Source organism: Stegodyphus dumicola, chromosome 4 (genome assembly GCF_044657685.1).
Source record: "Stegodyphus dumicola isolate Sdum_Otavi_A_Nest chromosome 4, ASM4465768v1".
Classification (NCBI taxonomy): domain Eukaryota; kingdom Metazoa; phylum Arthropoda; class Arachnida; order Araneae; family Eresidae; genus Stegodyphus; species Stegodyphus dumicola.
This window is the reverse complement of record NC_140771.1, coordinates 69,546,933-69,568,775: the sequence shown is the minus strand read 5'-3', so window position 1 is coordinate 69,568,775 and position 21,843 is coordinate 69,546,933. Positions and strand designations below refer to the sequence as shown.

At 33.9% G+C, this 21,843-nt stretch overlaps 1 protein-coding gene across 4 annotated transcripts in view; it reads left to right on the top strand.

The window, feature by feature from the left end:
* Positions 1-21,843, top strand: part of Ctr9 (RNA polymerase-associated protein Ctr9) — a 153,810-nt gene that overhangs the window by 5,497 nt on the left and 126,470 nt on the right. For all 4 annotated transcript variants that reach the window (XR_015040690.1, XR_015040689.1, XM_085815049.1 and 1 more), the window contains exons 2-5: positions 20,004-20,102; positions 20,290-20,529; positions 20,690-20,779; positions 20,876-21,054. Coding sequence is in view for 2 of the 4 variants with exons in the window: in XM_085815049.1 (XP_085671175.1) it covers positions 20,004-20,102; positions 20,290-20,529; positions 20,690-20,779; positions 20,876-21,054 (608 nt within the window). In the remaining 2 variants the exon portion in view is untranslated. The remainder of the gene's footprint in view (positions 1-20,003; positions 20,103-20,289; positions 20,530-20,689; positions 20,780-20,875; positions 21,055-21,843) is intronic.

Here is a 21,843-nt window from a genome sequence, read left to right as displayed (position 1 = left end):
ACACAGCTTCAATCAAACAAATCATATGCCAGAGCCGTTAAAACAACATGTACCATTGCCACCCAAACCTCAATAAGTACACCGACTGCACAAAATTAAACCCAGCAACCTGCAAGCGAGAAAAAGGAAAATCCAACACACGTTATACAAAATAAAGAAATAGTTATTCAAAGCAAACCAAATCAATCAACCAAACCAAACCTCCCAAATCAATTAACAAAAATAGAAGTGTCAGCAAAAGTTCTGTAGATGAAATGATTTCTGAATCTGCAGATTCAGATAGCATGGAAGTGGAACAGGGCATGGAAGTCCCCGAACATCTGCTTCTACGCAAAACTAAAAAGCAGCACAGAAAGAACAAACATCAAACCTAATGGCCACCCTTGTCTCATGGAATTGTCGCGGTTTCCACCGAAATTACCTTGACATAAAAGCTATGATCAATGCTTATCATCCTGTGTGTTTGGCAATACAAGAGACAAATCTGAAACCAGATCAACATGCAAAACTTCGGAGGTTTTCTCTCATCAGGAAGGATAACCTTGCAGGTGAGCATGCCAGTGGAGGTGTATGTCTCCTCAACTCATTGGACCATCCATCAAATGCACTTTCTTTGACGACATCCCTCCAAGTTGTTGCTACTCAAGCAAATTTTGATATTGTTGTTTCAGTCGTTTCTCTGTATTTGCCTCCAAATGAGCACATTGATCAACATGATTTAAGTGGTCTTATAGAGCAGCTGCCTAAGCCCTTTATCATAATAGGAGATTTTAACGGCCATAGTCTGCTCTGGGGTAGTAAAGATACAAATTGCCGAGGAAGACAAATTAAGCAAATGATCGAAGATCATAGCCTTTGTCTCCTGAATAATGGGCAGGATATGTACTTTTATGAGCCTTCAAGGACATTCCATGCTCCCGACCATGCCATCTGTTCACCATCTCTGTTGCCATTTTGCACTTTTCGTGTGGGAAATGATCTTTACAACAGCGATCACTATCCCATTTTTATATCTCTTGCATGAAGAGGAGCAAACCCCATGTCGAGATCCCCTCGATTCATACTCGATGGGGCAGACTGGGAACTCTTCTCTTCCATTGCAAAGCTCACAGCTGAAATGGTAGAAGATGCGCATATCGATGATGCTGTTGAAGCTGTTACTAATACTATTACTGAGGCATCTATGCTTTCCATTCCTTAGAACATCAGGAAAAATACTAAAATATTCGAAACCATGGTGGAATCGCGACTATCATGAAGCACTGAAAAAACAGAAAAGAGCATGGGGTATTTTTCGTAGATATCCTACTCTGTGAAACCTCATAGCATTTAAAAGAGCCAAAGCAAATGCACGAAAAATAAGGAGACAGAGCCAAAGGAATTCTTGGATTTCATATGTGTCGTCAATAACATCCTCCACGCCTAGTAAGCGGGTTTGGGAAAGAGTTCGAAAAGCATGCGGAATATATAAAGACCACTCACTTTCCTTTTTGGAAAAAGATGCCGAGTGATTAGCTCCATAGAAGAAATTGCGAATACTATTGGTGAGACATTCAAGCAATTCTTTTTCTTCAGCAGAAATTTTTCACCTGCATTCCTCTCTATTAAGCAGCACTCTGAAATAAATCTCATCACATTCAACTCTTCCAAATCTGAGCCTTACAATAGAGACTCTACTATGCTTGAATTAAGGAGAGCTTTATTGCAGACACATAGGTCTTCTCCGGGTCTTGATGGCGTGAATTACGAAATGCTAAAACATCTGTCCTATAAGTCACTGAATGCCCTTCTCATTCTTTACAATAGAGTGTGGAAGGAGTGTACTTCTCACAGTGCATGGAGGAGAGCTGTTGTAATTTCTATTGCTAAGCCAGGGAAAGATCCAAGGAATACCTCCAACTATCAGCCAATTGGCCCTTACCAGTTGTGTATGCAAACTGTTTGAAAAGATGGTAAATAGCCGCCTAGTCTACTTCTTGGAAAAGAATAATATTATATTGCCTTATCAAAGCGGTTTTCGAAAGGGGAGAACGACCGTAGATAACATGCTCCTTTTAGAGACATCCATTCGAAAAGCTTTTGTCAGAAGAAATCACTTCGACATTGAGAAAGCTTATGATAAGGCATGGAGATACGGTATACTTTGGGATCTTCACGAGAGTGGCTTGTGCGGCAACCTACCAATTTTCATTCAGAATTTCTGGAATACTAGAACTTTTCAAGTAAGGATTGGCTCTGTTTTGTCAGATATTTTTGAACAGGAAAAGGGTGTGCTTCAAGGCTGTGTGCTTAGTGTAATCCTGTTCATTTTAAAAATAAACTCTGTACTAAAAGAACTTCCTCCCACCATCTTGGGATCTCTATATGTCGATGATTTACAGATTAGCTGTCGAGGGGCAGACATGAGATACGTAGAGAGGCAAGTGCAGATGGCTCTGAATAAGATTCAAGAATAATCAAACAGGGATTTACTTTTTCCAAACAGAAAACTGTGTGTGTGCATTTTTGTAGGAAGCCAGGTCTCCATCCTGAGCCTAAGTTATATCTGAATGGTACAATTATTCCAGTTGTGCCCAAAGTAAAATTTTTAGAAGTGACGTTCGACCGAAAATTGACTTTGGTTGATCTTTGTATTTTGGTAACTTGGCGATTTTTTGGCGAAAATTTGGCAGCCAACTCTGCTACAGCAACCTTCTACTTTTTTTTTTTTTTGGTGCCATTTTGTCTTCACGAAGTAAATACATGTTTCTTTTCTTTTTATTTACTGAACACTTTTTCCAACAATCTGCTAGCTGAATTACACTTCTGCTAGAAATTTTATGGAACAAAACTGCTTAATCATGACAAATATTAACTGCAAAATTGGGAAAAAGTGCAGAATCGCAAACTCCTTGCTGCGTTTTTCAGAATCGCAGATACACAGTAACCATGTACACGTTGACTTATTTTTACTTAAAAAAACATCCCAGAATTGCACAAAAATGGCATTGCACACACTCTTGACTTTATCCATGTACACTGCTTTTTTTCTCATAAATTAGAAAAATTTGCACGAAAATGCAGGAAAATTTTGTGAATCTTTAAACTCGGTAAAAAGCACATATATGAAATTACCTGATCGCGAAAAAGTATATACCCTTTCCAAGGATGAACATTTCCACGTATAAAATAAATAAAATATCCAAAAACTTTTCCCTCTAAATTATCTATTATAGACGTCACCAACGAATTTACAACGTAAACATTAAAAATGTTTGCAAATACTTAGTGTCAAATATTTAAATTATTTCCATGCACGTTTACTTCTACTCAAACGTATTCCAAAATACTACAAACATATAACTCACAAAATCACGATCATTAAATTAAAATATAATTAAATTAAAAACACTACTTAAAATATAAATAAGCACATACATTAGATTAATAAAAATTAGCTTACAATCCTAATTACTTTAAACTAAGTCATTGCTAATAACAATTTTCCAATAATGCCATATTAATTTATTTATTCCTTACATTTATTTATTCCTTAACATTTATTCCTTACATGCATAAAAATAATATCCTCAAATGATTAAAAATACTAACTTACCCAATCTTCTTCACAATCTTGATTGCGTGGCGGATAAACTTTTCTTATAGATTCAATAATCCAGTAGTCAACTGGCAGTCTGTTCACCCATACTCAAATGACTTTCAGCAAACCACGTACCCTTCCTTACACTCCGTTTCACAAAATGTCCATTTTCACCAGATTTCTTGCACCGCCATTCAAACTTATCTGTAATATCCTTCCTTTCACACAATCTCATTTCATTTCCACATGTTGGACATTCATACTTATCCGCAATTAATCCTACACTCATACAATTCAAGCAATTCTTTTGGATTATTAGATAAACACAATAAAAATTTAGAATTCACTTTAGATAACGCCATGGGATCCAAAAATTAATCAACACTCTTTCACACAACACACAATGAAGCTAAATACAAAATGCTATAAACTACTGCAGATATTTTTCCAAATTTCCCCCCTTTTCCGATTAAAGAACTGTAATTCATCCATAAATGTCACATGACGTATCTCATGATCTCTCATTTCCCTCACACAAAATAATGCGTAAACGGAATTGAGTACTTCTCACTTTATTCCCAAAGTCCTAGGTAGTAACCTTTATCGCCTACCAAAATGTCGCCAAAGTACCTGTTACCATATTCCAAAGATTAGCCTTGACTTTCTTTTTTTAAACCTGAGAAAGAAGTGTTTAAAAACACTAAATATTTAAAAAATATTGGTGAACAACTCCTGGCGTGCAGAGCGTTGCTCCATGCTTCGCATTTACAGAGCGCTTTTCCGCTCTAGACTGGACTATGGCTCGGTTGTTTATGGATCTGCTCGGTCATCAGTATTGTTAAAATTGGATCCTGTTCATCATCAAGCACTGTGGATTTGTTCAGGAGCTTTCAGGGCTTCTCCTGTCCAGAGTCTGTATGTTGACTCCAATGAACCATCATTTTATCTGAGGCGTGAGCAATTGTCCCTATTGCAGTATTTTAATATTCTATCCCAATTTGAACATCCCAATAAGCTGTGCTTACTTGATAATGTGTGTAACACTTTATTTGAAACACGTCCATCCTGTGTTCCTACTTTTCCTTTAAGAGTTTGCCCTGTCATTGAGGAACTTTCCCTCTTTGATATGCACCCCCAAGCAGTACAGAATTTTGAAATCCCACCTTGGAAAATGCACGGATTCAGCTTCTTGATGTTTTCAAGCATCACGTGAAGGCAAGCACCAACGAGATCATTTATAGACAACTCTTCGCTGAGCACAGGCACAAATATAGCAGTTATTATCCGATATATACAGATGGATCCAAGTCAAATGATCATGTTGGGATGGCGTTTGTATTTCAAGATCACATAGAGGGCAGACGTTTGCACAACGGTTTCTCAGTCTTAACATGTGAACTAACTACAATCTATTATGGTCTTTTGTACATCTCAAAGCTGTGCCACAAGAAATTCATATTGTATACAGACTCGTATAGTGCACTAAAAGCGTTAGAAGCTTTCTCCGATACTCAAAATTCTGTAATAGAGGATGTCCTGAAAATACATATAAACTTGACGAGTTGTGGATATGAAATCCTATACTGCTGGGTTCCCGGGCATACGGGAATAAAGGGAAACGAGCTTGCAGACATCGTGGCAAAATCTGCTGTTGAACTGTCCAGTCAGTCGCCTTATCCCTTTAAGAGACACCTGCTTTGTCATCAAGAGGAAGATCCGGAAAAAATAGCAGCAAATTTGGGACGTTCAGCTTAACAACAAGTTGAGAAATGTAAAGCCTAGAATCGAGCATTGGGATTTTGCTGGAAATCGTAAGGAGGAAGTTCTTTTGACTCGCCTCAAAATTGGTCATACTAGAGTGACACATAACTATGTTCGTTTATCTGTCCGTCATATTTTAATTAAGTGTCCATATTTTAATACTCTACATCAGAAACATTTTAATAGCTGTGACTTACCTCTCGACTGTTTAATTGGATGCAGTCATCTTGGTTCATGCTGACGAAAATTTACTTGCAATTACTGAATCTGAGTATAAAACTTTTATTAACTTATTATTGCAATATGTTCTGCGAAATGTATAATGATGTTTAATTGTATGATATGCAATTCAGTTGCATTTATCTTATATTCTTTATCGGAACTAGGTTTTTCTAAAAAAAGAATCTATTGTTCATGAAGAACTTGCAGTTGCTATGTTGTAAATATGCTTTTTCGACTTAGTGGCCCTTAATCTGCTCGACCGTCATTCCTAATACAGTAGAATTCCAGAAATCGGCAAAGCTTAGGACCAGAGGTTGTGCGGATTTTAGGATTTTGCGGAGTTCAGGACAGAAAAGATAAATCATAATATTCATACTAAAAATGCAAAATAAATAAGGCATATTAGATACATTTAATTAAATTATTATATACATTATTGCAAAAATTTATTATATGCATTAAATTATTATTACGTATATAAACTGATTATATTATTTATTGTATTACATATACACAGCATCGATGTTTGCCGATTTCGTCTCATGCAGAGATTTCCGGTGTTAGAATCACTGTTGCTGTACAATTTCAACAGCTTTTCTATATTTTTCCGCATATCATACACAATCGTATCGCAATTCCATTCGATTCTGCTATAAACCGAGGAGTAGCACCTGTCTCCATCTTTCGCAGAATTTGCACTTTTTGCGTTACCGTCAATGCAATGTGTTTACGTTTTTCAACGATGCAAGCAGTAAAATCATGAGTGCGTTTCTAATCTGTAATTGTATTAAAAAGGGATGGAATTAAAAATATTCTTAATTTATCCACAAAATATCCGAATAAAAAAAAAGGCAACACTAAATAATCTCGTGAAATAACAAATCTCAGAAAATACAACAACTTGAATTGTGAACTTGAAAGAAGAGTTGAGTGAATTGTCTGCTTTCTTACCTCGATGCAGATTAGAGGAGAAAAAACTTTTATCATGATGTCAATAATTTGGTATTTCCGTTATGACTCATTATTATTCGGTAATTATGACGTCATCATTCGGTAAGTATTTTTTTCTTCGATATTTCGTGCTCAACGTTGCAGTTTCCGGAACCTATAAACTGAATGTTTATATTTTGCGTTGCTTTTGATGGCTTGTTCTTGCTTTTCATGAAGGTTCTTTTCGGTAATATGGAAATGCGAAGCTTTCTGTACAAGAAGGAAAGGTTTTTATACTTTTCATATAATTTTTCGATGTGAACGAAATATGTGTAGTTTGCTGATTATTTCTTGTATAAATGGTTTTTTTTTAAATTTTTTTTAATTTTATTTTTTATTTATATTTGTCGTCCACCACAAACTAGCCATTGCGCACTAATTTAACTTTATCCATATGCACATCAATATATTTTAACTAAAAAAGAATCAGAGAATTGCACAAACTAGGCATTGCACACTAATTTCACTTTTTCCATGTACACATCGATCTATTTAAACAAAATCAGAAAACTAAAACAAAGTTAAAATTATCATGTTAACCAGAAAAAATTCATTACTGTCTTAACACGCAGACATGAACAAATAACCAAAAATACACAAACACAGAGTAATAAATAACAAAAAATGCATATTTCCTAACATAAAAATATTAAACAACAAATCTTTCAACAAAAATTAACACATAGACACCAATAAATAAATAAAACATCAATTCTCTAACGTACCTTTTCTTCACGTGCATATGTTAATGCCTCCCACCAGCATCTCGTCCACGTACACAATTCAATTCAATATCTTGACGTTTCGGCTCATCCACTGTTAATAATGAATAAATACATATACCGTAATTTCCGGAAGAAACGCCGCGGCGTTTACGTGTTTAAAACTTAAATTTTCAGCGGGTCGGCGTTTCTACCCATGCGGCGTTTAGGTGCACTAAAAATAAACTATTTCCTATGATGGTCATTGTACATAGTTTGGATGACCTTGTCATTGTGCATAAACTGGTGCTCTTCCCACACAAAAGACCACTCAGTTGCTTTTTGTGAACGTTATTTTGTTAATATTCTTTCCCTTGAACGGACCTACATGCCTTATTCACCCTAAACGGGATCTCAGAACAATAACATTCTTCCCCCTTTTCAAATCAGCATTCTCATCATTTTGAATAATCTCTCTCCTCTGCCATTCGATGAATCTTCCAGGACCCATCCTCTCCCCACCCTTGCCTTTTCTGCAATTTTTTTCAAAGGCGGATACGACTCCACCTGCCTCGCAATAACGAACTCTGACGTATTTCTCTTTCAGCATGAATGGATTTTTCTTGGCGTTCTGCCAGATACAGGTCCCATCAGTTTGGGTACAAGTACTCGTTGGATAGTTTTTAAGTAAGAAAGGAGCGGAAAATTTTTGAAAATGTCCCTAAACGGCACAGAAGCTATACTGCTGGTTTTAAGCATAATGTAATTTCGTGTGCTGAACAAATTGGAAATCGAGCAGCAGCTCGAGAGTTTGAAGTGGACGACAGATGTATTCGACGTTGGAGAACTGAAAAAGAACTTCTTAAAAATATGCCACAACAAAAACGAGCCAAAAGAAGTGGTACTGTAAGGTTGTCAAATCTAGAGGACGACCTTGCAAACTGGATAAAGGAGCAACGAGGAAAGGGAATGGCAATTTCGACTGTAAAAATTTGCTTACAAGCAAAATTTATAGCAAAACGAATGAACATAAATGATTTCAAAGGAGGTGTAGCAGATTTATGAAAAGAAAAAATATTTCCGTGCGTACTAGAACAACAGTTGGGTAACAATTACCAATGGACCGGCAGGATAAAAAGTCATCTTTTCTAAAATATATGACAGCTATTATTGACAAAAAAAACTTCTTCGGTCACAGATAATAAATATGGATGAAACGCCGTTAGCTTTCAACTCTCCTGCAAACAGAACTGTTGATGAAACTGGTGCAAAAACTGTATCTTTTTTTATGACAGGACATGAAAGAACGTCATTTACATGTGTGTTAGCTTGTGCCGCAAACGGTGACAAGCTAAAGCCGATGATCATTTTTAAACGAAAGACTATTCCGAAGGAAGATTTTCCTAATGACGTAATCATTTGTGCAAACGAGAACAGCTAGATGTGCGAAACAATCATGCATGAGTGGCTACAAAAAGTTTGGCAGTGTCGTATAGGATCTTTTTTCCAACCAAAGGGGTTATTGATAATGGATTCCATGCGTGCTCATTTCTTTGAGTCAGTCAAAATCAGATGTCAACATTTGTCTATGACCGAAGCAATAATTCCTGGTGGTTTGACAAAAATCTTACAACTGTTAGATTTGTCAGGTAATAAATCCTTCAAAGCTGAAGTCCGAAAGCGGTGGGAGTGTTGGATGAATGAAGGACCGCATACGTAAACCAAAAGCGGTATAATGGGTAGAGCATCTTATGAAGAAATTGCAAAGTGGGCAGGAAGTGCATGGAAATCGGTAGAAACATCGTCAATAATAGCAGGGTTCAAAGAAGCTGAAATTATATCCTTAGATAAAGAGACTGTAAACCAAGAGAATGAATGTGACGATCTGGAAGACTTAGATCAGGATTTACTAAATCTTTTTAATTCAGATAGTGAAGAATCAGATTTTGATGGCTTCATATGATGTATAGTTTGCTGTAATTCGTAAGTAAAATTAAAAATTTCCTTTGTCATCCAAATTTAATATTTCATTGTTGCAACATTTTTTATAATATAGTCTGACAAATATGGACTTCTTTAGTGGGTAAATATAAGTACATACGTGAAGGTAAATATATTTTCCACATTTCTTACCTTTAATTTATTTTTGAGTTATGGTTTCATTTCATGCATTTTTCTTAACTGGTATGTCGTATATCAGGACTTAGGTTGAGTTTTTGCGTCTATATGGCCCACGACGATGTCACGCGCAATTTCATCTATTGCGGCGTTTCTGTGTAATTTTAATTTTTTCCCCGCCATTTTTCTCGAGTGCGGTGTTTACGCTGATGCAGCCTTTCTTCCGGAAGTTACGGTAATAGCATCCAAGAAAGATGTAAATCCGTTTTTTTCCCATGCTTTTTCTTGCACCACACATTATTCGGCCAAATAATAGTGCAAGCCAAAAAGCCCTCACAGCACATTTGCCAATATTCGCAATTTTCCCCAATACTAGTTTCACCAACATTATCAACATTAGCGTTCCCATAAGCCTACTTCATGCAGCAGGCTTCCAGATTTCACGAACAATCAATAATACCACATGGCGATTTTTTCAGGCAGAAACCAAACGGGAAAGTGTACAGTAAATTTCAACCAAGAAACAGAATTTTGCTGCTCTTCTTTTATTGAAACTGGATTCACAAATGCATGTACCTCTTCAACTGATTAAGGTAAAATAAGTTCCCTTTAAGTAGGATTTAACTTTAGGAAATAAAAAAAAAGGTTGCATGGAGCCAAATCAGGTGACTAAGCAGGATGCCCCATCACAGTAATGTTTTTGCTGGTTAGAAACTGCTTGACAGATAGGGTGCATTGTCCTGGTACAACAGCCATCCATCACTCCGCAACTGTGGTCTGTTTTCCTTAATTTTCTCACAAAGCCTTTTTAGTGTTTCAGTGTAATAGTGTTGACTAACAGTCTGACTACTGGGAACCCACTCAATCATTACAATTCCATTAATATCAAAGAAGACAATTAACATTGCCTTGAATTTTGACATGTATGGTTTTTTTGTTGTGGGGAATTCTGAAAACTTCCACTGCATCGACTGGCACTTATTTTCTGGGTTACAGGTAAAAATCCATGTCTCATCACATATTACAACAGATTCCAACAAATTTGACTCATTTGCGGTGCGTTCTAACTTGTTCACACACACATCTTTACGCCACTGTTTTTGGTCATCAGACAGAAATTTTGGAACAACCTTCGTGCAAATCTTCCTCATGTGTGATTCGTCAAATAAAATGTGTCGAACAGCTTCCCTATCCAAGTTAACCAATTCTGCCACTGCACGAACACTTAATCTTCGGTCATTCTGGCTCAAATCACAAACTTTGGCAAAGGTCTGTAATTTGTCTGTTTGTGGCTTTAGGTCTGTAATCGCTGACTTTGGCCACCCAGCACGTTCATCCAGGGTTCGTAGCAGTCCTTACAAGTGCTTATAAGTCTTTATATTTGAAAATAAAATATAAAGGCCCTTACAGGTGCTTACTTTTTCTTTAAAGCCCTTATTTTTTTGTTTTTAGTGCTTTTTTTTAATCCTTTGTTTTTAATGAATGCGCATATTTCCCCCGTACCAAAGCCGAAACTAAATAAACAAATTTTCCTCCTTATATGCAACGTCAGATGGTGAATCATACTCCCGGAAATTGCTTTTCCCCCCTTCCTCTGCATTAATGCATGGAGGTAGGAAATAAGATGGAGTAGCCCTAAACAAGTTTCTCCGTACCCTGCTCTGAAGCACCGGCGATCCCTACGTGGTGACCGAAACATTGGGTCATTTACCATTGAGTTCTATGGGATTTGACGCGTTCGGGTGTAAATATTTTGTAATTACGTCGTAAATATACATATAAATGTATATATTTTCTTTTCTACAACACTTCAGAGTCCTAAGTATGTGAAAACAACATATTTTTAAACAACATTTCATTCTGAACGGAATTAAATGCTATATTTTTCACAGGACAGTTTTATCAGAATGGTTTAATTTGAATGAAATATTTTCTCAAGTTTTCGTTAATTACATTAGAAAAAAAAATTAAGGTAATTCAATTTTATTCGGTTAAGGTACAAAAATTAAGATCAAAGTTTATTGTATTATTAATATTAAAATTATGCATTATTTCTTTTCTATTTATAGAGCTTCTTCCTAAAATACTTTCTTAAATATGACATGATTTTTTGGCTTCTGAGGCATCTTTTAAATCGGAAAATGTAAGTCAATTTATAATTAATGCTCTATTCGGTTCATTTTAAATTAGAGAATTATTAGGAATTAGCAAAATACTTTAAATAAGTATTTCGCTAATTCCTAATAATTAAATAGGTATTAAATAGTACTTGACTTTCTCTGAACATTTCTGAAAGGGAATAAGTTTTTTTTTTTTTTTTTTTTTTTTTTTTTTTTTTTTTTTAAGTATTATTTAAAACTTGTAACTGAGTTATTATAAAATGTAAGGGGAATAATTCTTTTAATTATACTTATCAGATTTTTTTTTTAAACCCTTCATTTTAACAATACATATTCCAAAACTCTTTATTACGTTCTTAAGTGCGCATCTCATAGCATTTGCTTTACAATACCTTTTAAGATTGCTTTCCAATACGAACAATTCTTGCTTAAATAGTTTTATAACGTATTTGTCAACAGGATTTCAATTTATGTTTACAATTCAATATTAAGGTTATTATATATTTAGATAACATTTATAATCATTATAAATTAGATACATTTAATAATTAGATTTCTTCACAGTACTTTCACAGTTGTTTATAAGTGAATAAATTTTTCATTTCAAATACATTTATAAATAATTTAATGAATATTTAAGTATTTTGTCAAAGGCAGATACATGTTTTTTGCAAGCACATGCATAAATACCCATACATATTTCCTATTTTTCATTTCCGGCATGTGCAAATCTTTAATTTCTGTGCATTCACTATATTTTTCGTGTAAAGTAATTTACACTAATTTAGCATAGACCCGAAAGTTTTACATAAAAAATATATATGAATATAATTTGAATGAAAATTATAAGTATTAATTTTAATACCCACTCAAAGGTCAGTTTTTCTTCAAAATTCCTCCACAATGGCATCTCTCTCTTTAGGCAGATAGCCCTTGCATGCATTACTCTATTTAATAAAAACTTAATCTGACCTATGTGCCTAATTACAAATATTTTAACATACATAATTTTATATTTATAAAACGTGTAAGCCCAAAGTGATTATTTTTCAGATATATAAAATTAAAACGATGGGTTTAAAATGAGCAGCAGTAAAGCCTCTCCTCTAAACAATTTTAAAAGGTACATGTTACAATAATATATGGATGTGAAAAAAATTTGTTTTATTTAAAACATTTTGACGTTTGGAAAATAAAATAAAAGTAGCGAATACTCTATCAAGGGTATCGAAAGACGTATACAATTTTAAATGTACTGTAAGGTATTTTTCATTCTTTAAGCATAACATTTTTCTTAAAATCTATATTTTTGTAGTGCAACAGCTTATAATTTTATAAAACAAATTCATAATCAAAATCGCTGTTGTTAGTTATCGAAAAATAACTAAGATGTGATTTTTGCGTAAATGTCGCTAAACTATACAAATTGCTATTATCAATCACACTATGAATGTTTCTTTCATGCGAAAGTATCCCTTTTTCAATTTCTATGGAACTGTCGTGTGTCGAAATACTATCAGAATCTTGTCAAGCGAGCTTCTGAATGTAAACAAAGAACATCCCATCTGGTGACCCAAGCTTCAAAGCAGTGCTTCACTTTTGGTTGGCCCCTCCTCCCTTTCCTACCTCCATGCATTAACGTAACCTATGGTGCGCGCGAGAGTACAGACAGGTGCATGTCGTTCTATTGGCCAAAGAATTGCGAAAACGGTAGAAAATTCTGGTACATTCGGTATTCTTTTCCTTCCACCCAAATACTACACGCGTTTGAATTTCTATCAAGATTTTAATAATTTGCATTCTCGTTCCGCGTGGTCAGTTCATATTTGTGTTTATTGTGATCATTATGCTTATATTATGAGCATATGTATGAATATTTATAATACAGTCAAAAGTCTTTAATCCGGACTCGAAGGGACTTCGGCGATTCCGGATTATCGATTTTTCCGGATTATAGATCATCAGTTTAAATCTGGTAAGATGGCATACAGAAATTATAAAATTAAAAATATGAAACCTTAATTTATAAAATAATGAGCAATTATGATCTAAAGGGTATCAAAATTTACCAAAAAAGAAGCCTAATATTTATTTGTTTACTTTATTAAACATTTCTTTCAACGCGCGGATGCGTAAAGCATACCTTACGCATAGCCGAAATTAGAAAATTGTAACCAGAAAACTATTTGATTTGTATTCGTGATATTTATAATGACGAGGAATTTGATTTAAATCATATCAAAGACGGAGTACATCGAAATTAAATACTACATTTAGTAAGGAATTATAAGCCGACTAAAATAAAAACATCTGCCCTGAAGATAACGATAGTGTTGACAGATCAACTTCCAGTTCATTGCGCGTCGCGACGTCCCCCCCCCGCGCGCAGTGCAGCGTGAAATTGATAAACAGATTTCGGAACGGTTAGATAAACAAAGGATATGCTTTTATCCATTTTTTGTAGCAATTCGTTTTTTGTTTGATGGACATGGAAACATACTTTCGTTTTCTAGATCCTTTGGGAGCTCCAGCATCGGAAATTCTATTTGACATAATCGAAAGTTCAAGCTTACTTTTATAAAATTGCTGTTACAGTCTGCAAAAAATAATAAGACGGATCCAATTCGAAGATTAAGGAACAACGCAATTATCAACATTAACTGAATTAGATAATTAGATAATTTTAGCTTATACCGTCCGTTATACATTAAACGCGCACGCGAAAACGTATTCTGCACTTGCGCAGACGCATATGCGCAGTCGTAAATGTCTTGCGCGCACGAGTAAAACGCCTATGCGCATGCATCAATGCGGCGCATGCGCAGAAAGATTTTAGCTTTGAGGTCCGGATTATAGATCATTCCGGATTACGGGTGTCCGAATTAACGACTTTTGACTGTAATATAGTTGCAGTAACTGCTGAAGTATAGATAAACTTCCAAAAATGGGTGTGTTTTTACACAGATTAGCTTTCTAAGGAATAATATTCAGAATGGCTTAAATAAAAGGAAAGTAATCGAATAGTCAAAATAATTTCATTTTCTTTGCCAATACATTATAAAGTACGGAGGTTGGGAGTTTCTCCGCAAAATCTCTAATATTGAAACAGCGGACTTTTTTTTGTCACTGTCCAATCTGGATTGAATAGGACTAAAAGTTTTTGCAGTCTACCCAACCCAACCGAAGATTGATTCTATTCCGGAAATTTAATACAGTCTGTTGAAAATTAGAATTAGAAACACCCCAGATTAGTAAGTCTCTTTCTTTTCCTTTATTTAGTTCTTTATTCTCCGAATACCGGCAGGTGTTGATTCGGATTGCGTAATATCACATATGGAAGAATTATGCCGCAGGTATTGCGCAATAATGTTTGCGGTATTTTGCATTGATAATTAATTTTGATGTTCATCTGAGATTTGTTTATGAACTCTTAAAAGAGTTTTACTGTGCTTTCTAAGCAGAATATTTCTCAGTTCCGTTCGTTTTTATATGATGCACATATCGAAATGTCAAAAATCATTTATTTAGCCTAAATTTAAATCTAAAGAACGGCTACAATCTCCCACACTCCTCTTTTTTTCAGTTACTATCTGGAATATTCGTTAATTTCCGAGTATGCGGGTTAGTTAAGCTTTTACTGTTAAAGGATGACTGCATGAAGCAATTTCCCATCTTCTGATTTCAGAAATAGGCCTCTTTTTTACTTAAATTACTTTGCTTGGAATATATGTTAAGTAAAAACTGTTATGTAATGAAAATTTAGAAAATATTCAGAATTTTGATTTAAGTTAAATTATTTAAATATTAATATGAGTGGAAAAATAAATTGTATTTATTATTAGGTGCCAAACAAATACAATTAATATGGCTTATTATTATTTATTTTCTATATTTTCAACTGAAATATCGTCATTAAATTTTGTAATATAGTTTAGTTCTGCATAGTTTTTTTTTCTCTCATTGTAAACTAATTCTGTAAATTGAACTGTCATTTAAAATTTAAAAATAAAATAAAAAAAAAGTTAATTGTTTTCCATTGTTGAGGTAATGCTCATTCTCGTAATAAATATTGCATCATATTTTAAATTACAAGTCTAATTTTTCTTTTAAGGTTATGCATTTGTGTATAATGTAATTAGACAGGTGCTTATTTTTTCCTCAAAATGTGCTTGAAAAGTGCTTATAGGTGCCTTTTTTTTTAACTAAAATGTGGCTATGAACCCTGTGCATCATCTCCCACACTGCCCCTTCCCCCTGAAAACTACTTATGCCTTTCAAACACATGTGCATGAGACAAAATTTCATCTCCATAAGCCTCAGTTAACATTTGAAATGTTTCCGTGGCTGATTTCTTACGTTTCACAAGAAACTTTATGTTGATTTGCTGTTCAGTTTTTACATTAGACATTTTTCTGGCAGAATGCAGTTGCACGTGTTCATTCAATGGCGCAGTACCCCCAACTGGTGTGATTGGTTAAGTTGAAACTGGCTACATGGATAGAAGAGGTGTGTGTGATGATGTCACCAAAACAGTTATTGCCAACTCCACTCTTTTTTTAAAGCTACAGACTTAGTCTTTTTTTTTTTTCCTTTTTGCATGTGTCACACCTCTGATGTAGTGACTATGTGCGTCTGTATACATGCACATACATATGTACATGCATACTTCTTATCCAAAATCCGACACACAAACAAGCCTTTCCAAATCTTTTCCCATCATTCAAATTCAAATTCACCGCGATCACTCAACCAGTTACATCATAATAGAATTTCTATAGCATTCAACTACTCAGTTACCATAAATGAAACAGCTTGGTGATAAGTGAAACAACAACTTAACGATAATCCAAGGGGCACCCTTAAATCTACTCTAACCCATGTGACACTGAAAGTTTAGTATCGAAAGTTAGAGAACAAGGAATATGACATTCAAGAAGCAGAGTGGTCCGGTTGGCTAGTGATTTTGATAAGGCCTGCAAGAATTCATAGATCAACATGCAATCACTCGAGAGCTTGCTAAGGTGTTAGCAATTAGTGTCATAACCATTAGTCGCATTATGCACCACATAAACTTGACGTGCAAGTTCAATCGCTGTATGCCGCATTAGTTGACTCGAGTAGATAGGGTCAGATGGGTTCGTGCCTGCACCAATCTGGTCGAATACCCAACGCAAGGACAATATTCTGGACGGGTTTGTCACTTGTGATGAAAAGTGGATTTACTTCAACAACACAGGCTGAAAAAAGGGTTGTTGTGTCAGGGTTGGAAAGTGCAATTTGACTAACAAAAAGATCATGCTTAGTATCTGGTGGGATTGCTGTGGTATTATCCACAAAGAGTATCTGGAAAAAGTAAAACCCTCGACAGTAAGGTGTACAGCGAGATGCTAGTCCGTTTTGATGCTGCTATCAAGGGAAAATGTTGAACTGAGTTCCAGCACGAAAAGATAATGTTCCGTCGAGATAACGCAAGACCACATATGTCTGCAGTCAGTGGCTGGACTCTGTACGAACTCAAATGGGATCTTTTGCCTCACCCACCATATAACCCTGAATTCGCTCCTTCAGACTTCTACCTTTTTTCACACCTGCAACTACATCTTGCTGGTGCTCTCTTCCATTTTGCACAGGATGTCCGAAATTAGTTTTCATCTGGTTTTGGAATCAACTAATGTTTTAAGATTGTCATTGAAAAGACTTTCACCGGTTGTAACCAGGGCTGTGGAGTTGGTAGGAAAAATGACCGACTCCTTCATATATATATATGTGTGTGTGTGTGTGTAAACATGTACACATGGGTTACAGCTTATTTTTTTTAATATAAAAGAAGTAATAGATGCTACAGGAGAAAAAAAAAATTGATGGCATAAAAAATTATTTATATGAATTAGCATTTATTATGAAATGGAAAAACTGGTATTAGTTACTTCTAAGAAACAGTAGAGCTTCAGCAAGATCTTTGTTGGAGGGCAATAGATCTGATTTGATAAATTTCAGGGCTGAAAAGAGTTTCCACACTAACTTGAGTAGGAGGAAGAGCTGTTACTGTTAGAGGTACTTCTTTTAACTTTTCAGAATAGATTTTTTATAAGTTCTAAAAGAGCTGTCTTGCAAGCACAATCATATTTCTTTATTTCTTCAAAGGCCGTGTAGTGTGTATTTTTTCATTTTTATATCTAAAGGCTCTTGGTTCTTTCTTTTCATTTGGTTTGCTTTGGCCTTTTCAGTATTATCCAAAAATATTTCTCAAAATCTAATTCATCGCTGGAAGAGGATGATAGAGACTCAATTGCAATGTCTTCAGTTTGACTGTCCTGATTCGAATTCTCGAATTGTTCTGAAAATAATTTCATTATTAATGAAAGCTCATAGATGGCTTTCTTTGCCTTTTTAATTTGTTTGTCATCCAAGAAAATTGTGTTTCGGATCTACATATATTGAACTCAGCAAGAGATCATTGTCTAGCAAATTAGTTTCTCTTTTCTTCATTGAAGAAATGTTCTCTTTTCAGAAAGAACAAACATTCCATTCTCGCCTCCTGTCAATTCTTCAGATTGCAGCTTTTTTGTGGCTATCTATGGTGTAGAAAGAAAAGTTTCCAGTTCTGCAAGATCATTCCAAGTCTTTCTGTTAGTGAAACATTAGGGTTATCTACATCTTCTAAAAACCTTTTTATCATCAAGAATGTACTTCCTTATCACGTTGCTTAATCAATAATTGCTCCTTTTCCTGTTCGCCTCCTAAGAATGGCATCATTGTTGGGAGTTTTTGCTGCTTACCTAAATTTACCAGTGAGATTTGTAACTAAATGAATCAGTTTAATCGCTAATAGCAAATATCACATCTATCCTCCTCCCTTATATTTATTTATTATGTCAATAAAATAGAAAATAACTTTTTTTAATGTATAAAGTCCATAAATAAAAATAATAACTCAGCTTGTCATTAATTTTTTCAATTTCATTTCAAAATCTAACTGTCCAACAAAAACTGGAGTCGGAGTCTACCTGTTTTTAGCGACTCCAGCTTGGACTCCTTTTACCCCAAAATCTGTCCGATTCCAACTCCACAGCCCTGGTTGTAACTTGCAATAATTCTTCAATAACCTTTAAATTTATATTATACAATCCTGTTTCATTAGCTGACTTGGCAATTTCGTTGGAATCAGCAATGAATTCTCATGTGTCAACGTCCTTGCTTAGAATTAGATAAAACAACCTTGCGTTTGCCATAGATTTTAATTGGAAATATCGATTTTGAGGGGGAACAATTACAAGTCCTGTGTCAGGAGCAAAAAGCTCTCCCTGATTTTTTTTAATATCCATTATTTTTCAAATATATATTTCATAATATGGTATGTCCTTATTTATTATTTTCATGCTGTTTAAATGTTTTCTTCCTGTTATTAATAGACTATGCCAAAGCAACAGCCCTGTTGAGAGTTCTTTTCATTATGAGTGGACAATAAATCATTGGGGTTAGAATTGGCAGCAATTTCGTGATGGTTTGCAAAGATCAAATGGTGTTGCCAATGTGGTATGGTTAATCAACGAGAGGGCCTTTGTCACCATTTAAATAACAGGGGAGTAATAGTGAAGAGTTATGCAAAATTTCTTCCTGCTGTTTCTCATGTCCCTTCAAAAGAATTTTTGTGTGCTTGTCTTGGGAAGCAATTGTACAATATATGATTTGCTGTACCTAAATGATAGATTTTTATTTTTACTTGTTGTTTTCTCTCTATTATATTAAGAGAGATGATTCATTCAAGGTTTTCATAAATATATGTCATATAAAAAATGAAAACTTTTTGTAATTGAATTAGTTCTTTTAATATTGGTAATATTTTCACTCCCTTTCACTTGGCAATGCCATTTGCATTTATCTGAAACATATTTTTGTTTTACTAATTTTACATAGGGTATACACTTTTTAGGCATATAATTTTTAGCCCTCAGTCCAATTTTTCTGTATCACTCTCCAATTTTTTCTCTCTGATTTATAGTAAAAATGCAATTTTTAAGTATAGATTATTTTAATAATTTGTCTGTTGTATAAGAACACTGGAGAAGAAATAAACATTTAAATGAAAATAAATATGAAAAATATCTAGTATACTGAAAATATTTTGCATATTGAAAATTTACTATCTTAGGTAAGAATATTATCAGAATGATAAAAAATTACATGTTTTATTACTTATTTTTGCTGCTTGTTTGCTATTATAAATATATTTTGATTTTGCCTTGTAGAACCCCTAGAGGAGTTGCATAAAACCCTTGAGTTTGGTGCAATAGTTTGAAGGCTACAAATTTGTTTCTTTTCTTGTAAATAATTAAGAATCTTTGGGAAGGACGTAGTGAAACATAATTTGTCTTGCATCTTGAAATCTTGTGTTTTATATTGAAAGTATGTCAGCAAAGAATGCTGTCACTGTATTTGTTTTATATATGTAATATATATATTCATATTATAATATTTATATTATTTGTTTTTTCAATATTTGTTTTTAAGGTGATTGAACTGCATCTCGATCAGCTGCCAGATGGAGATGAAGTACTGGGTATTTTACGTCAGGAACAAGTTACTCTCAATATATGGGTTCAGCTGGCTGTTAGTATTTTGGATTATGTTTATTGAATCCTATTTGTATTTTACATGTTTGGTATTTGCAAATGTATTTTTCATTATGATATTTTTAGATTTTGCATGTGTTGATTGCACATGTTTGATTTTGTAATTACTTCTTTGTGCTTAATTTTATGTGATCTTTTTATTTATTTATTTATTTATTTTAAAGCTTGAATATTACCGTCAGGGTAAAGTGCAAGACTTTGTTAAGATTTTAGATGTTTCAAGAACTGAAGCGAATATTGACTACCCAAACATGGAACGAGATCAGATGGCAGCTTTGGATAAACTCTCTGCTTATTATGTACAGCAGGCTAATAAAGAAAAGGAGCATGAAAAAAAGAGGGAATTGTTCACAAAAGCCACTTTACTGTATACTACTGCTGATAAGATCATCATGTATGATTTGGTAATTGAATCTTTTATTCTGCAGGCTTTAATTTTTTTATGAATATTTTATTATAATAATGAAAATGTAATGCTATGTTCTATTGTAAGTTTTATCTAAATATTATTTTTTAGAAATTATAAAGATAAAAATTTGTTTAAAAAATTAATTTTATTAAAAGGACCATCTATTGGGCAGAGCATATTTCTGCTTGCTGGAAGGTGATAAGATGGATCAAGCTGATGCTCAGTTCAATTTTGTCTTAAATCAGGTAAGATTTGACTAATATTAATTATTGTAAAATATTAATTTTATTACAGAAATATATTTAAATATATTAATTTTAAATTATTTTCTCCTCTTCTAGTCATTAAATAATATTCCTTCTTTGCTGGGTAAAGCATGCATAGCTTTCAATAAAAAAGATTATCGAGGGGCATTATCTCTGTATAAGAAAGCCTTGAGAACAAATCCAAATTGTCCAGCTGCTGTTCGTCTTGGAATGGGACACTGTTTTTATAAAATGGGGAGACTGGATAAAGCTAGGTATTGCACAATTTTGTATCAGTTATTTTTTTTTTTAAAGGGAACTTTGCATATATATCTGTAAGTACACATTTTAAATTATTTTTTTGGAGGGGAGGCTAATGTAATGTTTCTTGAAGTTTTTTTTTTTTTTTTTCCCCTCCCCTTCTGTAGCAAATAGTTAAAAACTTAGTATATAGTTTAGATTATGTTAACTTTATTTAATTGAAATTATATAATCCCATGCAAGTGTATTTTACCACAACTAAAAGCTTATCTTTTTATTTTCTTTCTCTTTCATTTATAGATTTTTGCATTATTATAGTTTTAGGTTCTTAAAATTTCTGATTAAATTGAGTTTTTGCATTGCAGTAATTATTTAATATATAAACTTGAGTGCTACTTTGTATATATATTAAACTTGTGTTTATAGACAAGCTAGTATTGAAATTTTAATCAACAAAAACTGTGTATTAATAAGTTTAACTTTTAATAAATTAAAACAGTATTTCCAGAGAATGTCCTAAGCTATTTTTCATAAAAAAAATAAAAGTTATCTGTGTTCTATTTTATGTGTTATTATCACATACATAAATAGTCACTTTATATGCTACCTCCCCCCCCTAAAAATTAGTATTTTGTTGGACCATATTTAATGCAAATTACAGTATGTGTACATAGTAGCATTGTTTTAGTATTAATCTCCACTCATTTTTGACTTGAGATGCATTAGGAAATCTGTCAGACACTTGGTGAATGAAAAAATCGTAATATTCCTTAATTATTCATTAGTATATCTCACATCAACTC